General features: G+C 36.1%; 1 protein-coding gene across 1 annotated transcript; it reads left to right on the top strand.

Moving 5' to 3' along the window:
- The first annotated feature begins 1390 nt into the window (after positions 1–1390).
- LOC132258251 (cytoplasmic polyadenylation element-binding protein 2) lies at positions 1391–19817 on the top strand. Its single transcript, XM_059755472.1, has 11 exons — positions 1391–1784; positions 5492–5899; positions 6093–6875; positions 7398–7500; positions 7568–7618; positions 12700–12882; positions 12940–13052; positions 13120–13330; positions 14093–14178; positions 14240–14446; positions 14509–19817. Exons 2-11 carry the CDS (start codon positions 5609–5611, stop codon positions 14623–14625), a joined length of 2145 nt encoding a protein of 714 aa, XP_059611455.1. The 5' UTR covers positions 1391–1784; positions 5492–5608; the 3' UTR covers positions 14626–19817.
- Positions 19818–24195: the final 4378 nt, after the last annotated feature.

Here is a 24195-nt window from a genome sequence, read left to right as displayed (position 1 = left end):
TGTCCTGCGTGTTTGGTGGATGTGGTTTTGATTCCTTCTTCCTGGAGAGTTGTTTCTTCCTCTCCTCTCATTTTGACATTATCCGTGAGAGATTTAAAGCCATCAAGTTCACCCAGAATCCTGCAGACACTGAAGCACTTCACTCTCAGATCTCTCCCATTGTCGAGTATCATAACCAAATTTTGGATACTTGCAATGAACTACAGAGATTGGTGAAGGCTGCAGTGTTTCCCTTTCTCCTCTTTGATTCCATCCTTATTTGCACTTGTTTCTATACTGTGATAAGGGTAAGAATAGTGCATAAAGTTCGTAAGTTCGTGGTGTAATGGTAAATATTGTGTCTCAGATCCCGGACATAAGCAAAACTCTTGCTTTTGGTGGATTATCTTCAGCTACCGTTGCTCAAATCTATGTATTAACATCCAGCGGGGATTATCTATATGCCAAGAGTCAGAGCATTTGCTGGGGAATTTACGAGTCGATGTGGTATGAAGGATGTCCAGAGCAGAGAAAATATTTGATTCCCTGCATGATGAAAGGCAGAAAGGGGATTGTTTTCAAAATGGGATTGTTTGATTTATCTCTAACAACATTATCTCTGGTCAGTGACTAATTATATCAAATGATCTGTGACGCTCGGAAAAAAATTTGACTTTGTATTTCTCAGATTCTTCAAACTGCAGGATCATATATAGCACTGCTAAAGTCCATATCAACCCCTTAGACAACAATTGTATATGAGTACGTAACTAATGATGGACACTCATATTACCTTCTTAATGGTGTTCGATGAAAATTTTAACTTGCAGATGCTTCACATAGATGACCGGTTAAGGTGATGTGAAACTTCACACAATGGGAATAAAATTAAATAAAAATTATCTAATTTTCTTCAATGCTTTTGCTTACCACTGTAATATTTTACCTTATCAAAATAAATACCAGAGAGTAGCTGAAGACTTTTATTTTTCTTGGGCGTCCTGAACCGAAGAATTATCCTGAAATTGTTCTTGTTGCTGGCAAAAAGCAGTAAAACAACAAAACTCAAGTTTTATTTAATGGTATTTATTATTGATTTGTTTGTAAAAAAAAATTATAATTTCAAGTTTCTGCGGTTCCCAATGATTTCGGGTGACACAATTCACGCCTTGTTGAGAAAACGGCTGAAAATCTCAGATCTTTTCACGACTTACCAGAAGGTTACCATGCTGCGGGCATTGACGAGCATGGGTTTGCTTCCCCTCTCTACAACGTGTGAGCTAAAAGTTGAATGTAAACTTGACACATCAGGTCGGCCATTGCAAACCGACGCGCCATCTGGAGCCTTACCAGATAACAATGGGCAAGTGTCAAGAGAGCGCCACAGTACCCTCAATCGTGATCTAAAATATCCAAATGGCAAGTCGTAGAACTGTGATATAATTTTAATCGTGTAATTTTAATCAAGCGTCGTTTTGTTAAAAAAGGGAAAATAAACAGATTCGTTTAACATTAGTGCAATAAATTCAAAGACTGTTTTGTGTTTTCAACCAATGTGCATAATTCAATACAAGAATTGATTCACAAAGTTTTTTCCATGTAGCAGAAAAATTGGTTTTTCTCTCTCTTGCTTGATTTTATTGATTGTCAAATGTGAGGAAAAAAGAGGTCTTTTGGATTATTTTGCACCTCATGCTCGGTGAAAAGTTCGCACGGCGACTACAGCAGAGCTGAGGACGTTTCCTGTTCACGAGGAAGAAAAAATTTGGTGAAGGAAAATAAAAGACGAAGAAGGTGGATAAAAAGTAATATCGAAAAGTGCAATCAATATGTTATCACATTGCAGGAATTTTTTTTCTGCGTTACATCACAATGTCCCAGACACAGGAGGAAGTATTGCATAGTAGAATATAATCATACAGCATTAATCTATTCTGTCCTCTGAGTAGCACTTGCTAAATTTCACATCTTCACGCCCGTTTAAAATTAGACTACAATCGTGCTTGCTTTATTTTGATAATATTCAGTAATGGCGGAATTAAAAGTATTATTGTACTCGGCGGATAACACCTCCGAGTACAGCACATCTGAGTGTGTCAATAGAGTTGGTCGTGATGGAAAAGTTGGCTGCATTTGATCAATGAGTCTCCATGTTCACGAATTTTGCTCAGTGGCCCCCAAAAGAAGTTGGGGGGCCTCTTTTTTCGCCTGGTCTCTCGCCTCGAAATACGTGGTGCGACGCAAGTGGGAGCGAGAGAAATTCTCACCTCTCGCTCCATCAATGCCAAAAGCGAGCCCGCGAATTGGGCTCCATCGAAATCCGCGGCCGAGCTCGCGGGGCCTCTTTGCTATGGCCAAATTTGAATGAATCCCCTCGCACATGATGTGCTGTATACATGTATGTATAGCTATAAATTATTCCATCACTGCAGTATTTTCCAGTTCAAGAATACCCAAGGATTGCGCTCTACAAACGTCACACTATATAGAGCTCGCGTATGAAATGTTGGCGCATGCGGCGTGGCTGCCAGAGAGGGATGCATCTCTATATGTATTTCATAAGTACGACATCCCAAGTTGACCAATAAAACAGAATAGCACAAGGGAGCATGTATGCGTTCGATTCACAATAATTGGGCCAATTGACGGGGGATGATAGTTGAGGGTGCGATAGTGCTCTATCCCCCCGGCACGCGACCACTTTGCTCCATCTGACTCAGGTGCTCGCGCCAGTCGTTCGGGGGCCCGCACCAGAGCCCCATCGCTAGACATTTTGGGAGGTCTTCCGCAAGCTGAGAGGAGTTTCGGGAACAAAAACAAAGCCATATCATCTGAAAGGAAAACGCTATACGGAGTGCTTTTTGTGCTTGTGCGGCATCAAAACAGGGCAACCTGAAAGTTTGGCTTGCCGTAAAAGTTTCTTTGTGAAATAATTAGTTGAAGTTCTTTGGAAAAAATTTGTGGTTACATCTCAGTGTTAATACGTCCCATTATCATTATACCTCTTCCTTCAACTACATGGAGAGGTAACTGGACATGAGTGTTTTATTTAGCTTTTCAATACAGTTTATTTGTGAAATCGATTATTCACATCCTTTTGTAGATATAAAATCCTTTTACTTTTTTGAAAATATTCCCTTTTTCCCTGACTTTATCCCATTATTAGAGTAGATTGTGCTCATGATTTGATTATATTTTTCTTATCCATTGGTACAAGCAGTCCACCGCAAGTTCCTGCCCAGTAGTTGGTACCCTTTTCACCAAGCGTGCGGTTTAACCTCGAGTCCCGACAGGCCAGAGTACACGTATTCCCCAAAAGACCGCAGAAAGTCAGTCTCTCTCCGAGTACATTTCTCCTCGAATTGATTTAATTCTCATGCTTGTGCACGAACATCGTCCCCTCAGTCGAAATTCAACCTCCCTAATGTGTTTGCCCCAAATTTCGATTGTACCTCCCCAGAGTGGGGCTGAAGATGGTCACATACTGCAGAGATCTATAGCCTCTGGTGGCAAACACTATTTCCTGCCCGAAATTATTTTTGCGGCAAAATATGCACACGAAAATGTACTTGCCTAGGAACTCTCCCAGCACTTCAGCGCTCGTCTTTTTTCCTGGGGGGTTGTTTCCAACTGTTTGCCGTACTTTTTCACTCGCCTCGCCACCTTTCAGTGAGAGGAGAGGCACCGAAATGGCCGAAGAACATGATGATGGAAGCGCTCTGACAAAACTGATTTTTATCTTGATGGGTCATCCGAAAAAAGGGTTTTCTGGTATTTTATCCGTGCGGTGGAAGTCCTTCGGCATGGCATAGAGACAAAAGAACAATGCCTGCGGGAGACAATGGCTCCGAGTCCAGAAGTCTCCAGCACCGATAGAGATGCTCCACCTTCCAATATTCATTGAAAATTCTCACCCAATTGAGCACAATGTCTAGACTCTCGAACTGGAAAGCTCTCAACCTCATCTTCTCCACTCTTCAGCCACATTCGTCTCTATCGTAGCCGGATTTGCCTTATGCGATGCGTTTTAAATAGCCCGATTGATAAGTGAAAATTCCCGACCGAATGGGGGCGGATTTATGAGTCACGGCAGCAGAGAAAATCACGGCTCACGAAGATCAAATAGAGTGGCGTATTGGACATGGAGAGACTCGGAATGTTTAATTTTAGGAAATTGCCACTGCATCTGAAATTATCTTATGCGATTAATTTCATTCAAATTGACTCCGTGCTCGAAGGCAAGTTCCTACCAATTCATTTGCTTGCTAGTCAACAAATCTATATTGGACGATAGGTAGTCAATTAAGTGGACTCGAAGTTGCATCTCAATTAGGAAGAATTTTGCACATAAAGCGTAATTGGATGCGTATTAAAAATTCTTTTCTATCTTCATTAAGGGTATCGTTGCAGCGAGAGGAGATCATTACAGGAAAATTTTTTATTGAAAATTCCTAACAAGCTCGTGAAGTTTATGCCTAACAATTGTATTGCTTCACTTTGGCGCAGATATGGCAAATGCATGTGCCAATGGTTTTGTTTCAATGCACCTAATACAGATATTTGGAAGTTTTGCCAGTGTAAATAACTTTTGCGTCAAAGGAGAGCTTTTGAAACTCCAGATCTCTTTACCAGAAACTGACTGTTCGCAAAACTATTTTGAAATTTTGCTCACACCTCTGCAAAATAAATCACTTTACACTATTGCATTCTAAGTGGTTTCAGTTGTGCTTCATCCATTTTAAAAGAGTCAAATAAATCCTTGAACATAATTCCACATAGAATACAGTCATGTTTAGAAATTTGTGTGGGATTGTCCGGAAATGGAGTGTAATACAAACACGTAGAAATCGTTAAAGCATAAAATGATCCAGGAGTGCAAAGATTAAACATTCTCCCTCTGCTTTCCAGCGCCTCGAGCGCCCACGTGAAGTCGTGGTAAATGGAGGATGTGCCTTAAGTCCTCCTGACCAACTGCATATGTGCATATAAATCATCCACACAATTTGAGTTTGTATATTCTCGGCCCTTGTGCTCAATATTACTTTCAGGCGAGAGTGTGAGATTAAATTCCCCATTACATTTGCCTTTAATTACTAATTTAGAGAAATGGGTGAATTTGGAAAAGGGATTCTTCTCATATTTTATTAAAGATTCAAGGAATAATTAGCATTAGGCTCCACGTGAATTACCGGTGGTGGAATATTATAGTCCCTTCTATGTTGTGTGCACCACTTCAAAGGACATTATAAAATAATCTGTGGAGTGAACTTTAAAGCTACATTTTCTAAAAATAGAGCTTGTAGAAGAAAAGTTGAGGATAGTTTTCTGGATTTCCATTCTGCTATATTCAGTATTGAAACTATTGCTTTCTATGTGGAAGCAATCATTTGAATTTGTCTATATTTTCTGACACTCTTTGTATTTGGGACATTGTAAGTCAGTTCTTTGCATAATTCATAGAGTAATCAATAAATAAGAGAGCTTACAGCAAAAATTCTTATCTTTTCTACAGATGCAATTACATGTTGAGAAACCAGTGCAAGATTGTACAGTTGAATGCAAAAGTATCTCTAAATCTTGGTGAAGTGGGAAGATTGTGGATAAAAGTGAATATTGTGTGCTGCAGAAGATGCCTACATCGACTACAACTATGAGCAATGCACAGCATTCTAGTGATGAGAGCAGTATTCTAATTACATCAAGTGCTGTAGTATCATCACCTGTTACAACAGTGGAATCCAATATTGGGTGCATACCAAACGTCTTATCAGACGACATTGCACAGCATCAGGATGCCACATCTTCTAATCCATTGTCAAGCTCACCCACACCCGGCGGTGTACTTGAGGACTCATCTACACCATCAATTTCTCTGCTGAACGGCGGAACATTGCGCGCATCTAACATAATTACAACATCGGTACGTATATCGGTTGGAGTTACTTAAGATGATTTGACGGGGTGATATGTTCTCGGGATCTGTGGATGTGAAAGCCGCAATTTATTCTGAGGTTGTTGCACATGTTTCGCTGGTTTTTGAGAGCTTGATAAGAAACCATACTAGATAACAACTCTGTAACTTCCCCCTTTCCTGACGCTCGGCTATCTTTCAGTCTGGAGGCAGTGCTCACAGTAACCCATCCATGATGAGTGCCACTGCAAATTCCGTGATCAACTTTGCACCGCATCAGCAGCAGGACGAGGGGAGCTCAAACCTATGGCCAACAGGTGCCGAGGACATGGCAGTTCCCTCAAGCCATATATCGGTGAATGGTTTTAGTAGTGGCTTTCAGAACTACTCCGCCGCTCCGCTCTTCAATGGTGGTGCGTCTGTGGCCGTAGCGCCGAACCACCAGCATCCCCGAAGAGCCATAACAGCGTCACACACTGGCAACGGCAGTGGCACGAACCTCGTGAGCGGCTATTCGCAGCACCATGGACTATCGCCCACTGCCATCGGACGGAATTCGTCGATGCAACACCAGCAGAGCAACATGTCGGGAGGTCAGCAGCAGAATCACCATCAAAATCTCTTCAAAAACTCCTACCCGGCATGGTCCAATCCTCCGCCATCTATCGCCTGGCCGCTGCAGAGCAATCAGAACCACCAGGCAGCGACGCTGGGGAATTGGAATCGTGGGCGCTCGGTGCCCAATCTCAACCCCCTGTCCACAGGATTGCAGCAGACGCGCAAGCCGACGTCGCCCAATCCACCCTGCCATTCGCCCTTCGGGTCGCTGATCAACTCGGGGGCGCAGGGTGGCATGACCGGGCAGAACTCTTCAATATCGCCCATGAAGTATCGCCGGAGCACTTCATTTCCGGGAAAAGTCTCCGTTGGTCCACTAGAAATTAGCAATATCGACGATGCCCGTGACTCATTTATGGCATATCAGGTGAGTTTTGCTGAAACAGAGTGGATGGCTAAAGTGGCAGAAATATTGACGTGAGGGCGGGAAGGCATAAGTTAATTATTGAAATTTTTGAAATTCATGTCACTGTCTGTGGAATTCTATGAAGTCAGTTGCGCTAGATTTATCAAGTGTAACTGTTAGTGAATCAATTGAAAAAAGCTCTCCAAAATAAAATAACCACTAACTAAATATTTGATTAAATTTCTTATAACACAAAGAATTGAACAAACATAATTTTTTTGTTCTAAATCAAATTAAAATGCACAAGCAAATCTAAAAGTTTTAAGTCTCCAAATATATTCTTCATGCATACATAATGTATCTAGTGTTAAGAGCTAGAAAACTGCAATAAGGAGATGTATGTATACACGTAAAATGGGTTAAGAAGAAGAGTTGTGCTCATTGAATAATTTCCTCCACTGTATCTCCACCATTAAGTGCTGAACACAGGAAAACTTTAATTTCCCTGGAAAGTTAAAGCTAATATTGTGTGTGATTTTGCAGGAACGTGGCTTGGGAAATGGTTTGGATATGAGAACTCTGGAGCACTGTCTCAGCGATATTATGAGAGGCGTAGCAGATTGTGGATCATCTGAACATTTTAAAGGTTTGCCACAATAACTTATTCAAATCCAATTACAACCTCGCTCATGGGCGCACTTGTCTTTTTGCAGGTTTCCAGGGGAGCAACATCAACTCTTTGCAATCAATGGCACAATTACACGGTGAGTTATATCAAATATATCGATACTATTTTAGGTGTCACACGACATGTCAAATGGCGAGTAATTAAAACGAGAATTTAATTTTTGTTCTTCAAATTTATTAGTCCCAGAGCACAAATTGAGCTGTGACAATCATTATTGTAAATCTACAAAAGTGCTGGAGTCAGTGGATCTCACAGTGGGTTTGACCCAAATTTTCATGTCTTATCACAATTTATTTCGCAATTAATACTATCCAGATAGGATTTTCGGGCTCGCAATGCCACATAAAAGCGTGAATATTCTATATACTCAATATGCAAAAATGCAAAGGGAAATTCCGCAGATTTTGGCACTTGAGTCACGATGCTAATCATTCAGCGAATGGGAGATATTTAGCTATGTCTTAAAGCAGTATTGCAAGGAAATCTACTCTTATATATCCACTACATATCGCACTAAATCTCATTGTATTAATAAACAACGGAGGATCACAAGAAGTCGTGTATTAAATAACAGTCAAAAGGATTGTAATTCTTGTCAAGGCAATTTCCCTGTATGTCGTCTCTCTTTCGTAATCTTATTCAAGTGTAAATGGTGAACAGGACGAGAAATGCAGGAGGAAATTATATGCAAAAATATTAAGACGAGAAAATTGAAAATATGCCACTGCTGGTTCTTGCTTATTGCAAACAGTGTCTGTGGAAGAATAGAGTTTCACTTTATCGATTAAATGACATTTTCTTTTTAGAGAGAATGCACACTTGTACATTTGAGCATATTTCCGTGCGAACACAGAATTTCCAATTATATTATTTTATTCACTGTGTAAATATGTACGGTGGAACACATTTCAATTTTCTTGAGCGTTTTTGGTTATAAATTAATTCCATCTATGCTATTCAGTATGCACTCGGTTACGCTTGCTCCCTGTTTGTTATTTCAAAGAGAATCTTATCTCGTGGCTTGAGGATAACGTAGTAGGTGGCGAGACATGCTATGCTCAGGACTCCACTGGCGAAAGTCATTCCGAACAAGTAGTGAAACCACCAGGACTCGAAGTCGTCCGTGAAGTACCACCAGAACGACATGAGAACGTTCTGGGTAAGCACGAGTCCGCAATAGAGCGAGTACCATATTCTGATGTTGCGGAATTTTATTTTGAACTCAATTATGCAGAAGATGTAAACATATGCTAGGAAGATGTAGAAAAAGTCCCGCTCGGCCTTTTCATGAAATCGCGTCTCTATAAATAGCCATATGAGCATTAAGATGTAGTGGCTAAGGCAGAGGTAGCCAACAGCCTTTAGATAGAACACCGAGAATAACGACAGGGCGAGCATTCGCATAAGGAGAAACAATACCCATCCCATGAATGCAACGGACTTCCCAAGAATGTCATCCTGCTCGATGCCATTTATCATTTTTCTGCGCGTCGGTAGCGATACATTGACATCACTGTTGGTCTCCTGAATTATTTCTAGATTGCGATTATCGTTAATGTTACATGACTCCCTGTTACTCTTCTGCGCCGGTCGGACTTCGTGATTTAGTAGCTTCTGCGGTAATCTCGGGACGTTTTCCTTGAGATATATCTCAGCGTTCACCAGGAGCATGTCCTTTATCGTGGAGAAGCGATTCAGTGGCTCCAGGAAGAAGTGTGTGGCACGAAAGGGTGGCAAATCTGGACGGGGTGGTGGAGCAGATGACGGCACAGCATCAAAATCATCCTCATCATCTTCCCTGATATTCGCCAAATTGGCCTCAGTTGAGGTGTCGCGTTCAATGGCGTCCCAATTTGGTGGATCTCTACTTGCAGCGCGTGAAACATTGGCATCGACATCACTGGATTTCCTTTGTGTCTCACTGTTGTTCTCCACAGAACTCCGCAGAATTACATCCTCTTCCGCCTGAGCATCCATTGATGCCTTTCGAATGATTTTCCCATTGTCCTGGTTGAAATTCTCCTGGTCCACGTGCAGGGTTTTCCGGCACTCCCCATTCTCTGCACCATCTGATGGTGTGCCAAATTTTTCCTCAAAGCCTTTCATCACATTCGGAAACTCCATGGCCGTGTTGGACAATGCACTGATCTCTCTGTAGTACTTCTTGGGTGTGAATTTGGTCTGCTGCAGTCGCTTCTTGTGGCGCTCGCACTGCTCCGTTGTTTGCCAGGGATAATTGCGACCGACGACTTTTTGGCTTTCAAATCGCTGGAAACATTCCACCGTCATTCCCATTTTTATGAGCGAGAATACAACGCTTATCACTTGGGCAGTGGCTGAAATGGGGCAAAAATGCGATGCATTAAAAGTTTATGTAATTGTCCTGAGCGGAGTGTGGCGTACTCGTTTCATAGTCGCGAAAGACATCCTCTCGCAGAAGGATGGACATTTGGAGGATAATTTGGGGGGCGGACTGGGCGAAGGCCTGCAGAAAGTGGTAGAGCTCGAAAGGCGATGGCTCGATGGCTTTGCCCACAGCATGATGCCTCTCGTATGATTCACGTTCGTGAAACAGTGCCTCAATACACCAGAATATCCGGCGAGTAAACCTATTGCATTTGCTCAGATATAGTTAAGAGTTGCTATGCTTCAAATACAGAGGGTGGCAAAAGTATCTGCATTACTATCCTATGAAGGAGAATTATTGCAATGTTGAATTGAACTTATTGCTTTACAATTGAGTAGAAGATAAATTTTAATCAGTGTGGCATATTTATCAGCTCTAAGTTCAATCTGTCAAGCTTAAGATTTATTGTCAAACATAATTTCTGTGATAAAATCCCGTCGGGAAATTGAGCTTTTATCAGTGAGTGGTGAAACTTTCGAGGATTATTCGTTAATACGTCTCCATTTTACTCTCTGATGGACAACTTTTGGCATTCACACTATCTGATATTGCAACTTTTACTTGTCAAATGTCCACAAACTTTTGCCACCCACTGTACTTATGGCAGGCGAAGGAGTCCAATAAAAATCACCTCCATATGGCGCCAAGAGGGAAGAGTAAGAAATTGAATAGTTGCCTGAAGAAGAACTTCCAATGGCTATTCGCTTCCGCACAATCATTTTGATCTGGCCATTGCCAAGGCGATGCGATGATTATGGTGAAGCAGAGAATGGCGGGCAGGCAGATGAATGTCAGCGTTAGTGCTCCCCATAGGTAATCACCACTTTGAAAATGATTTACACTTATTGTTATGTCAGCAATAGTTAGCACAATGTACACGGCCAGCTCAATGAGCGTGGGCACCAAGATTGAGGCGACGATCTGAGTTCTGGTCTTCACGGGATAGCAGAGGATTCGCTTCGGAATTCCGTCCAACTCGTCCATTTTGGCGGTATGGATTCGTTGGAGGAAAATGGGAGTGGGACTTTCGATGAGGCGCCTCTACTTTGCACAATAGACTGAAACTTTGCGTGAAATTCGGTGAAATCGACATAGAAAAGACCCCGGAGAAGATAGCTTATCAGTTGATACGATAAGGAATGACGAATACCCAACCTTTACCACCACCTGCGATTATCAATGCAATACACCGAAGGGTGTTTTGATGTGAATTTCATGAGCAACGGCAAAGCCAAGCTGAACTATTCTCGGCTGAATGCACTCCATGCGGCTCCCTAACACATAACGACAACGTCATAGAGCTTTAGTGGCTTCGGGCATTACATGGGTATGAACTTTGTGCGAATTTTTTGCGAGTGTGTGGTTGGAAGTATTAAATTTGTAATTCAACATAATATTGACATTTTCATCCATGTATAGACGTGAAATGCTCAGGATGTCTATACATGGATTATCGGAGATGAATCCTTCTTATATTGAATTTTCAATGGATCTCCGCAGCAAGAAAGATTGTGACACAGAGTTTGCGAAGAAACTCAATATCTTCTGCAGCTCTTAAGCTGCTCATACTTCATGCAAGTTCTGCCCTCAAATGCAACAGCACAGAGATGATTGAAAAAAATGGGGTTTCACAACTGAAATCATTTCTCCGGAAATCAATTTCATCTCATACGGTGAATGCATAGTTGGTAAGAAACTGCAGATGGTTCCTTATCGCAGAAATGTCTTCCTATATGCAATTTTCAAGTTTTCCACTCAACTTTCACCAAACTTTTCCCCGAGATGCCACTTTTCCGTGCAACTTTTATTGCTCTGCATTTGCCATCACCTTGAATTTTGCCTCTAATATTGAAATAAGATCTTAAATATTTACACCAAATGCTGAGATATGGGTGAGAAAGTCCAACTTTAACCTCGTCGCAGACAGACTGTGTGTTCGTGAGCTACATATATACATATCTGAGAGTTGGGAGATGAAGAAAATTTCCTCACATTACTTCCGGAAGACCTATTTGTGATTTATTTTATCAAATGAATCTCCGCATTCATTTCACTTCCGTCGCAAGTGTAAGTCTTCCGGAAGTATTTTTCAAGATTTATCACTTTCAGATACTTAACGATTTTTCCCATTTAAGAGGAAACCCCATTTTACACGCCATCCCAGCTGAATTCTATGAAATGGACGGTGGAGAGAGTTAAGTAGAGGAAGTACAGGTTGAATTTGCATGGTTTGCGAAAAAGAAATAAAAGTTTTGCATGTCAAAACTTTGCTGGTACAAAACTGTATCACCCTCTTATACATCTCCTGTGGCTGTGTGAATATACAAAACCACTTTCATGAGCTGATCCATATATTTTCCTCCGGAATGAGACCACTTCTCAATTTCTCTGTGATTTATAGTGTTTAATAGAAATTGCTGGCGGATATTAAATTCTGTGGGTCACAGGTGCCAGATTTTGCGGAAAAGTTAAGCAACCATCGCGTTGCTTTTGTTTTTTATCCAGACATTTATTTCCCGTGGAAGAAAAAGGAAGCAATTTCTCTGTTAGTCTCTAGTTTTTTCTTTGATTAATTTCCACTGTGAAACTGGGCTAAAGAATGGACAAATTTTTCAAGAGAATCAGAAACGCCACCTCCAGTAAGTTTACACGTTGGAAATGTTTCTGAAGAGAGAGAGAGAGAGAGAGCAATTGCTTAAGTGATACTCTGTGGCAGAAGAGATTTTGATGTTGTTTTCTTTCTCTTCCAGGGAAACCGTTTTTCCAGGGAATCGACGACCATATTCCGGAAGAAGCTGGTGGATTCGTGGACAATAATGTTATGCCGATGAACTCCCCAACACGCTCATCGCCCCATTCGCAAAACTCCGAGAGTGTTGAGCGCTTCTCGCGCAAAGTCTTCGTCGGAGGGCTGCCGCCAGATATCGATGAAGGTAGTGCCTTTGGCAGCGATTCAGACTCTTGTGCAATACAATTTCGATGAATTTCAGATGAGATAACGTCCTCATTCCGACGCTTCGGCCCGCTGGTCGTCGATTGGCCGCACAAAGCTGAATCCAAGTCATACTTCCCACCGAAGGGCTATGCTTTCCTACTGTTCCAGGTAAGTCCCCACCATGTGTCCGGAATTGATATGAGTGCATTATAATTTGTGGTGGTGGTTCTCTCAGGACGAGAGCAGCGTTCAGCAATTGATTGAGGCTTGCATCACGGATGAGGATAAGTTGTACTTGTGCGTGTCATCGCCAACAATAAAGGACAAGCCGGTGCAAATTCGCCCATGGCGTTTGTCCGATGCGGACTTCGTGCTAAATGCATCCATGCCATTGGACCCGAGGAAGACGGTGTTTGTGGGCGGTGTGCCGCGACCCCTGAAAGCATGTAAGTAACATTTATGACAGATTCTACGAGACACGGTTGCTTTTAAATTCGCCTCATTTATCATACAAGAACAGTTTACCATATTCTGTCGTCAAATCTCTACTGAGTTTTGCCGACAGACCCGAGAGAAATTCACATTCGTGTCATTCTGTGGCCATACCATTATACAGATTTTATGCAGGAATGAAATGTTCTTGATACGGAAATGAGGCTGTCGAGGAATGATCCTTGAATTGTGAATTCATGAGATACATATGCATAATAGGCGATTTATTTAATGCATCTGATCCAATTGTTCAATCCATTGCGGTTGGTAATTTTAAAAAGTCAAATGAAACTGAATATTTTCTTATTCTGCACAGTGAGTAAGAAAATTTTCACAATTCAACTGAAATGGAATGGTATTTGATGAACAAAAGAGAATGAAAACAGCATTCCGGGCAACTTTATTAGAGTCTTAAAAGCACAGTAATTTTACTCCAAAGCTCACATAACAGATTCAAGATAATAATGAATCTCAAACTCAGGCACGAAACATTTAATCAGTTGCATTTATTAGCGTATATCCTAAAATATTTTTCAATTAGTGTGTTCAGATGTCGGGGAAAAGTATTTAGTTGATGCATGTGTTTCGTGGGAATTGGCAATCGACAGAATTTCGTGGTAGATTTCCCAAGTGCACCATTCTCTATTCGCTGACTTTTCCGCTTCTTAGGAGATAACATTTGTATGCTAAATTTTCCACATTGTCTTTTCTTTCAGTTGAATTGGCGATGATAATGGATCGACTGTATGGAGGCGTTTGCTATGCAGGCATTGACACTGATCCGGAATTGAAATATCCAAAGGTAAGAATCACACATCATTCCACGTGAAAAGTGTACTCTTTAAGCGCAATTAAATTTATAGGGAGCCGGTCGAGTAGCATTTGCGAATCAGCAGAGCTACATTGCGGCCATCTCAGCCAGATTTGTCCAGCTTCAGCACGGAGATATTGACAAACGCGTCGAGGTGAAGCCTTATGTTCTCGATGACCAGATGTGTGACGAGTGCCAGGGTCAGCTGTGCGGAGGCAAGTTCGCGCCATTCTTCTGTGCGAACGTCACATGCCTACAGGTAAGTCTCGTTCGTGGTTTTCAGAGGATTTAGTCTAGTAAAATGTTCCGTGAATTTTCAAGTACTATTGCGAGCAATGTTGGGCCACCATTCACTCAAAAACGGGCCGTGAGTATCACAAGCCATTGGTGAAGGAGGGTGCCGATCGACCGCGTGCAGTTCCGTTTCGCTGGTGTTAAAGGGACGGCACAGAATTGGAGAAGATAAAGGAAGATATAATATATACTGTAACTTAAAGCCTTCCAAAAGGACAGGAAAGGCGTCTTATTGCGTTAACTTTTTTAAAAAAACAAATCTACTATTGATGTAAAAGGGCAGATGATAACATAAATGAATTGGAATCTAACTTCAGTAGTGAGGAAGTGTAAAAATAAATTGGAAGAATTTGAAATCTTGATGACAAGATGAGATGATGAAACAAAGAAAAAATTCTTCCATTAGTCATCGGATAAACTATATTTTTACGTAGTCAAATCGATTAGATGAACTTTTAACAATTTATAATATTTTTATCTATTTATAAATTAAATATAATAACGAGAGTAATGCCTACACAAAATTCAAATAGCATTGAAACAACAAATTTTCAATTTGTTGCAATTTGTTTTAAATATGTAGTTTTGTTCTTGAAACAATTTCTTTGAAAATTGTTTTGTCTTGTGTTGCAATTCCTGAGTATTGTGCTATTAACCAAAATCAAATTGATGGATCTTGTTGTTTCATGTTATATTAGTGAGAAAAAACAAGCAGAAACATATAAAACATTTAAGTCAAATTTGTATAGAGGAGTATAAAATGAAAAAAATCATATGCGCGAATTAGGAGTCCAAAAACAAACACAATTTACATAAGAATTACCTATGGTGAAACAAACAAATTTTTAGGCAAAAATTCTTTCACAAAAAAAACATAACATATATAAGATATATTAAAAATTGTAAATCTATATGTATAAATAATACCAAAATTTTAAAATTACACTATCGTAATGAAATATTTAAATTTTTATCAATGATCTAATGCAACCAATTTATTTAAAAATGAAAATGCTAGATAACCGAATAAATTGATCTCTTCTTCATGTACATATTAATATTAAATGAAAGAAACAAAAGAAACAACTTTATCAAATTATTTATATCCTTTTCATTTTTGTATTCAACTATAAATGCAGTGAAAAAAATATATCCCGTAAAACACGTGAAAATCTGTATTAGTCAAATTTAAAAAAAAATAATCAAATGATATTTTATAAAAAAAAGAATGAGAGAAAGCGAAATAGAAAATTTTAGATGTTCATAAAATAGAAATTCGCTAAACCCATGAGAGAAAAAACTTTGAAAATTCTAATATTATTTTTATAAATGTACTGAAAATGTGTATTTGAATATACAATATAAAATAGTAATCAAATATCGTTTATACTTTTATATATTTTTATGATGTATATAATATATAATTATTTTTATTACGTACCAACGGTGAAACCACATTTTCGAAAACAAAAATGAGAAAAGAGGAGTGTTTATAAATGATGAAGTAAAAAGAACTAAAGTAATTCGTTATGCAGAGAAGGTGACAAATGAAAGAAAGTAAAAGAAATATATTTTTCCTTTCTCTAAATGGAAGAAAAAAAAAACAACTTTTTAGAAACATTTTGTTGTGTAAATTTTAAGTATTTTTATTATTCATGAAAGAGGATCTTGTCAATAAGATTGCATCATGTTTATAAAACTTAGAAAAATTTTCGTAACACGTGAAATAAGGGAAGTAACATTACATCTTATAACAGATATAAAAAAAAGTAATTCCATATTAACTTCTTCTAGCCGAAAAACAGTGAAAAGTTAGTAAAGTGTTTGACAAGTGGAGAACATTTTAGGAATCGTCCTATATTTTCATAATTCTTATTCACATCGTTGCAATAATGTTTAACCATGAGATAACGAAGAAGAGAAAAATATTAATCAAATAATTGCATTGCAAATGAAAATGAAAGAAAAAATACCAAAACAAGTAAGAAAAATTTAGAACTTATTCATAAATTACCAAGTATTTTGATGTTAAAGCCTTTTCTGAGAGAAAAAAGGAGGAAAGAAAGATAACCAAATAATTTCTTTTTTTGATTCTATGCGCTCGTATAATTTTTATCTTGTTGTGAAAAGGAAAAGGATAAGTTTTGTACACACAAAAAATACACACTGGTAAATGAGGCGTCCTGAGGACATCAGGATTAAAAAAAATTAGGCACGGCATAGAAAAGTAGATAAAAATTATAGGAGAACATGATATAGTGAAATTTTTCAGAAACCTAGTAATAATGAACTAATAATTAAAATTAATGGCGTATATTATAAAATGTATATCTATATCGTTAATGATATTTCAGAAGAGGAGAACTATTAATTGAGTTTACTCGGAAAAGTTTACTGTTCGAGAGAAAGACAGAGGCGGGTGGTGAATGAAAATATTATTTCGAATTTTCAGACATCAAAAACAAACAAAATAGTCATATTCAAGCATTAGATAAATTTTTAATATTAAGAAATTCTGTAAAAGAAAATCTTCGAAATGGTATTTTCAACAAAAAAAACACATAAGTAATTTAAGTAAATGGAGCTGTATCTATTTTTTGTTTATTTTTGTTTTCTGTTTTTTTTTAAATATAATTTTACAAATATAATTTATGTACTTACAAAAGAACACAACTGTGGGGTTGAACTAAGACGATTTGGCGTGAAAAAGCGGAATTTGAAGTTGAAGAAATATTTGAGAGATAAATTTAGGCCTTATTTCAGGAATGAAGAGGATATAAAAATAAAAGAAAAAATATAACAAGATATATTACTTTGAAGATCATATTTGTTCAGCTTAGACAAAATCATGATATACAAAAAGGAAAAGAATACGTGAAACACGAATATTTCGTATGCGAGACTTTACACAAAGAAATTTTTGTATTGAAATTTTTATTTTGAGAATATATAAGGCGTAAATAATTATTATTAAAAAAATGAACATATCAGATATTTAAACTTCAAATGAAAATAAATGCAATGGAGATGCCATTTTTATGTAAATACCTAATCAGTATGTTTTTGGTTGAAGTACGATGTGAGAAGTGGAGATGGAATGAGGAGGAAGAGAGCGGAATGGATACCAAAAAGTCAAACGAGGTGTTAAAAACATCATTACAAATGTAACAAAATGCGCGCAACTACCAAGAAGAACCTTTTCTGAGTGTTGAGCGTGAAATGTGAAGAAGAGTAAGAAAAAATAGTCTAAATTGGTGTGATAATTTAAGACATACACAATTTGAAATAATATAATTTTGTCTTGTCTCATATATTTACCAATTACAAATATTTTTATTGTTATGTAACTTATACCAACAATAACTTAAAATAAATAATGCAAATATTACACATACATATATTTTAGCTGACAAACTTTTATATTACAGTTGTTACCTAACAAAATATATAGAAGAAACGTGATGATAAGCAGAAGTGGAGTAAAATTTAAAAAAAAAAGTGAACATGCAGTTTAAAAGTAATTTCAGGTATTTTATTGGACACTGTCTCGATATTATGATCATAATTGATGACATTTGAAAGAGACCCCAATTACCATAGATTGATTTTGAAGATAGCAAAATGGAGGAGATCATGCGTGAAATAATCTATGGAAATTTTTGCACTCTGCATTATTCTCTATAATAATAATCAAGTTTTAAATGATAATACTAAATAAGATGATTGAGAAGTATAATACAAGCGGGTAGTCGTATTCATAGAGATATATCGAAGGGTAAACAAAATTTCTAAATAACGACTTTTCAAAGGCCTACAGCTTTTCACAAACACACAAATACACTTATCCAAGAAATTGTTCTTTATGAAAAGAGAAAGATCTTTGTGACATCCCAAAATTTTGAGTTTATGTTTTTTTTTTTTATTTCTCATATGCTTCTAGATATATTTTCAATGAATTCTACACATTTAGAGACTATATATTTTAAAATGATGAATATGAGAAGTGCGAAGAGAATTTTTGTAGAGAACCCATGAAGAACACAGTGTTTGATTTCTTTCACCAAAAAGAAGAAAAGAATCACACGCATACAAAAATATATAGAGAAGAAAAAGACAAAATCAAAGCAAAGGTGAAAAGCAATAATGTGTAATTTTTGTACTAAGATTTATTCAAAAGAAAGATAATGAAAACAGAGTGGAATGATATAGAGACAATTTCAGTAAAAATCCTATGAAACACGAAATAAGGAAACCAAAGTTATATAAACTAAAGCGTCACTATATATTTTTTAATTATCCATAGAGGATTAAAACTTAATGTTTTTGTACACATTAGAAGTTAGTGATATGTGAAAAATTTGCAAGCTTTTTCTTTTTTTCTGTATCCATTACTAAAGATTTTTCTTTCATTAAATTCAGGGTCAACACTGAAAGAGATAAATCAAGAATTTATCTCTTGAATCACTAAAACAAAATACTTTTTCACTGATTTAGAGCACATTTTCTTTTCGGTCCTGCCATAGATTTGAGATAGTACACATTTGAGTATAGTTCTTAGTTGATTGATCAGCTGTTAATGTAGTTGAGCATGGTGGAAAAATTAAATTTTTCTCCTGTTCAAAGACCCTGTTCCTATTTAAATAGGTTTATTAGTTAGTTTTTAGAGTTGATTCAACTAAAGAGTTCAGGAAAACACTTTTCTGGACTTGTCCATTATTTGATTCAAATCTATGGCAAGGAATCCGCCTATAGAAAGATGATAAAGTGCAGTATCAGTGGAAGATATTGTATAATTTAAATGGAGTTATAGAATCTGTTTTCAATCACCATAATTTTCTGTGGCAAATATGTATCTACTGATTTGTAATTTATAATAAGGATTGCGTCCTTGTTTTATTTTCTATTTTTTTGCATATTTATATAAAAAATCAATTGTTGATGATTTCAGTATATTTTTTTTAAAGAAACACAAAAAAATGAAGAAAAAAATTATTTGGTGCCATTTTTCACAAGAAATTAATCATCTATATAAAATACAAAATAATCGATTGATATAATTTATTAGATTGAGAGAAGTAAGCAGAAAATACCCGAAACATTTACCCAATGTTTTTTGAAAGTAATTTTTTTTTTATTTATATGGTGGTATTGTGTTACAAGTTTCACGATTTTTTGTCCTTTTTTTTTGATAAATTAACTTTTGTTATTATTGCAATTTTGAATATTTTATTGAGCAATTTGTTATGTTATTTTTATGAATTATTTTGTAATAATTTAAGTTTCTGTAGAATACATTTTATAAGAATTATATTTGAATAAAGAGACGTTTTGAAGTATGTGTTTTGAAAAGACGCTTGTTTTTTTCAGTATTCGGGTAATTGGTTTTTAAGCTTGGTCTCACCCTTAGTCTCACCGTTTTCTTAAAAGTTCACTCTATTTATGTGTGATTGAGACTAGAGATTTGCTGATGTTTTTTCTCGACTTGTTAGGATATCTTGTAAATTTTTTTTTATAATAATCAACTCATAAAATATTGAGAGGAGAAAACTGACATGGTCAGATATGGAATAAGATTGTTTGTCATAAATTGGAATGCTACGTTTCAGAAATGAGAAAAGTCACGCTCATTGTAAATCAATTATATAAAAAAAATTCAAATTGGGGATTTTATAAAAAAAAATGACGTAAAAGTAAAAGAAATTAAAATGGGTTTCATATAAATGAAATTTATAATACTAATGACAAATAACTATAGTTAATTTTTTGCTAAGTACAAAGTTTATAGATTCTGATTTTGAGGATTTTTCAATAGCGGAGCATTGACATAAATGATATTAACGTTTTTTAAATATAATATTGTAGGCTGGTTTGATACTTTTATATCTGAGTCACAGTTTAATTACAGATTCAAATTATTATATATTCAAAAAAAAAATTGTAAAATTTTGCGTAGAATAACCTTTTTTGCAATTACATGTTTTATAACGGACAGATTTTATTAATAACTTTGCTTCTAAAATAATATTATTAGTTTTTTGTTTATTTGTGCTTTTTTGAGAAAACATCTACTTTCTAAAGGATCTAATTGGAATAGAAAGGGACTAAGAAAGTATTTTAAAATTTCACAAATTCGTGATGATGCTTATTGTGATATTTTCAGTAGTAATTGATCAATCTATCTCCCACAAAAAAGCGTAACATTTCTCTTTAAAAAAATGAATAATACTTGGAATAATATTAAACGCGAAATTTGAAAGAAAGTTTAATATCAACCTTTAATTTTTTTTCTAAGATATGATACAGTTTTTGAAAACGCCTCTAACTGTAACTTTCTAAACTTATCATCCACAAAGAACATAAGAAAATCTAACCCTAATGTTCACAAGAAAGTTAAACAAATTCTTTCCAATTAGATTTCTTTTTTTACGTTCCTTTATTCTTGCGTTCTCCTTGTAATCCGAATATGAGTTTAACGTAAAACCTACTAGAACAAATATAGTGAATAGAGGTAATTTAAAAATGATAGATCTTCATAATCTATTAGATAATAATGTTATTAATCATACTTGAGAACACTTTAATGGAAAGATGATGATTAAATAAAAATCTTAATATCTAACAAGAATATTAGAATAATTGCTATACATTATACTAAAAAAAAAGTTTAGAAAATACCAGCAGTAATACCTATTTACCAAAAGAAATCATCTAAAAATATATAATAACAAATTACAATATTTTTGATGCTGATGGAGATTTCCATAATATTTTTCATACAATATTGAATTTAAAAAGATACATTGTGTGTATGTGAAATACAAAATAACACCATACATTAGCGAGGGGCATTGAGAAAAGAAATTTGAGACAAATTTTTATAAAACTCCGCAATATTTTAATCTCCTTTCAGCTAATTTAAGTACAGGGTGTAAAAAGAAATTAGAGGAAAAGGAATGAAAATGCAAAAATAAAATTTCTTACAGTATTTTATCACCGTAGAAGACGTGAATGTTGATTTTATAGAGGACAATTTAGATACAAGTTATCAATCTTGGGTTTTTTTGTGTGTCTTTTTTAAATGCATATATTGGAGAAAGAAAAAAAAATGAAAAAATGCACCAATTTTTGAGACGAAAACACATTGAAATTCGAACCCGACTGCAATTTTGCGAACAAAGAATTGAAGAAAAAAAAATTAACGAAAATATACCCCCTAAAATTAGAAGACAATAAATATAGTAATTTTACATCATTTCCATTTAATTCACCTCAATTGGATCCGAAGAATTTTGATGTTTTAGATACTGTAAAAATGCAAAAGTCTTTTTCATTGCCAAAATTGCAGAATTCGTAAAACGGGGTATTTTTGTAACAATTTGCGGATTTTGATAAAGAAGTTTTACATAAATTCCATTGCCTTCCCAATCAAACGCCGAATATTTTTATTATCTGTGTCGTTATTATTTTTTGTAAGAATATGTAAAAATAAAATATAACTCAATCATATCTTCAGAAGCATTCTCGATAAACATTGCAAAGTGTAGTTGGGAGTAACATCGAAATGTTCTGTAATTGCTCAATTTCGATAAGGAATATAGTTGAGAATTTATATAGTTTACCTTCTAACCAATCCATTACAAATTAGTGGTATTTCCGTAGGGGTAAATAAAAATAGGCGTAGAAACATGATTAGGATCAATTTGAACGATATGTCGATTCACACCGCGAGAGAATCGTTCGGAACATGATGACATTGTGAGCAAAGGGGACATTTTTACTATTTCAGTTTTCCCTCTGTTTGTCCTAAAATTTGTATGTATATCTACATTAAAATTTCTAAATGAATAAACTAGTCGAAGGATATCGAAGTAGAAAGCGAGTAATGAGATAGAATTAAGTTTAGAAAGGTGAGTTGAGAGAGATTACGAAAAAGTAAGCAGGCAAATAAGATTAAAATCACCAATTTCGTCTTAAATGGTACACTTTTTAAAGCAACTGTTTAGATATTGAACTGCAATTTAAGTGCTATGATGCATTTTTATCAAAGAACAGGAATTTTTATTCATGACTTTTAAGCCAATATTAGATACAATTTGTAGAGGAGTAAAAGAAAAATCTCGAGAATGTCCAATTTTGGAAATGACAAGCAACATGGTAACTGTCTACCTTATTTCTATTTACAATTTGGAAATATTTGAGTTTTGCAAGTGAAACACCCTGTATGAGTACAGAACACTCTTGGTTTGCGTATGAATTGAGTTCTCTTTCGGGAAAATGCAAGAAGAACATCTCAAGCTCATAGTCTTGATTAAATTCTGTGGCCGAGTACAGTCTGCCCAAGCAAACAATGCAGCAGATCGAATAAGCTAAAGAGGAGAAAACATACTGTTATTAATTTCAACGAACAACTAAACATATTATAATAGAATATAAAAGAAGGCATTTAGAATAAAAAGGGCAATAATAAATCTTTGTATACACATTTTTTTCTTCTGACTCATTTCTCATTTCAAATTATGCATAATTTTTTTGTAAGAAATTTTTGAGAGTTCACAAAGGCAATGTGATATTTGGTAAACACAATAAGAAGAAATTTTGAAATTGAAAAAAAAACATGAGGAAAAACTATCAATTACCTTGCGTCCGAAATAGAATTGTAATTTTCCACTAATTTCGTTTTTTTTTGTGATATTCTACAACAGTTTTTCGTTGATGATTTACTTGAAACTTTTGAAAAAGAGTGTATATTTTTCATTTTCCTGATGATGAAAGGACAAAATAATAAAATTATATTTGCTAAAAGATTATAAATTAATGAAGAACTATATTGTGTAATGGAGAAAAAAAAATACTCGAAAACATATTTTGAGATATGAAGAGACAGAGAAAGAGAGAGAAAGAGAAAAGGTAATAAAATTATAAAAGATTTTTATTAGTAAATGTTCTTAAATATATAAGATGGATAATTTTTATGCGATTTTCACGACTTTTAGATGTATTATACTGAATTTAATAGTAAATATCTTTGTGTAACAAAAAGTTATGGCAAGTTAGCAAAAATTAGAATATAATAACAACATACACACATTAATTTTATTATATTTTTAAGGACTACAATTGACGAAAAATTTGCACAGGATTTGTCTTGACTGTTTAGATAAAATAAGTGAAAATTGAAAAATCACTCACAAACTAGAATTTTGCTGCCGAATTGATTGCGTGGTTTCTCCATTAAAAAAGCCACAATTCGCGTGAAACACATCAAGGTTATTGAGAATTAAGTAAGATTCTAATATGCCCGAACTTTTCCTCCTGGTCACGGACTTTTCAGTGGGGTGGTGGAAAATGCACAAACACTGCACCACTGGGGCAGGTTTCGGATCCGCCACGGACTGACAACAGCGCGCTATGACAGTCTGACGCAACATCACGGAGACGCAACATCACGGTCGAATTTTTCTTGTGGCAAATATTGAAGATTTTTCACCAAGTGCCGTTCTGTGCTGTGCTTCATCACGTTAACGACTTCTTAGTGGACAAGTGAGAAATGCACGCGAAAATCACTGAGTTTGCTGATTTGATTTGTGGTGTCACTGAAGTTGCCACCACTCACGCATGGTGGCGTTGCGCCCAGGAACAATGACGGGCAATGCTTTCGCCTCAGACATTTTTGACAGTGCGTGCCGGGTCCAGAAAAGTCGCGAAAATATTACT

This window comes from Phlebotomus argentipes, unplaced genomic scaffold (assembly GCF_947086385.1).
Source record: "Phlebotomus argentipes unplaced genomic scaffold, Phlebotomus argentipes genome assembly contig_6, whole genome shotgun sequence".
In the NCBI taxonomy this organism is placed as follows: domain Eukaryota; kingdom Metazoa; phylum Arthropoda; class Insecta; order Diptera; family Psychodidae; genus Phlebotomus; species Phlebotomus argentipes.
The sequence above is the reverse complement of the archived record's forward strand: the minus strand, read 5'-3'. Positions and strand labels throughout refer to the sequence as shown.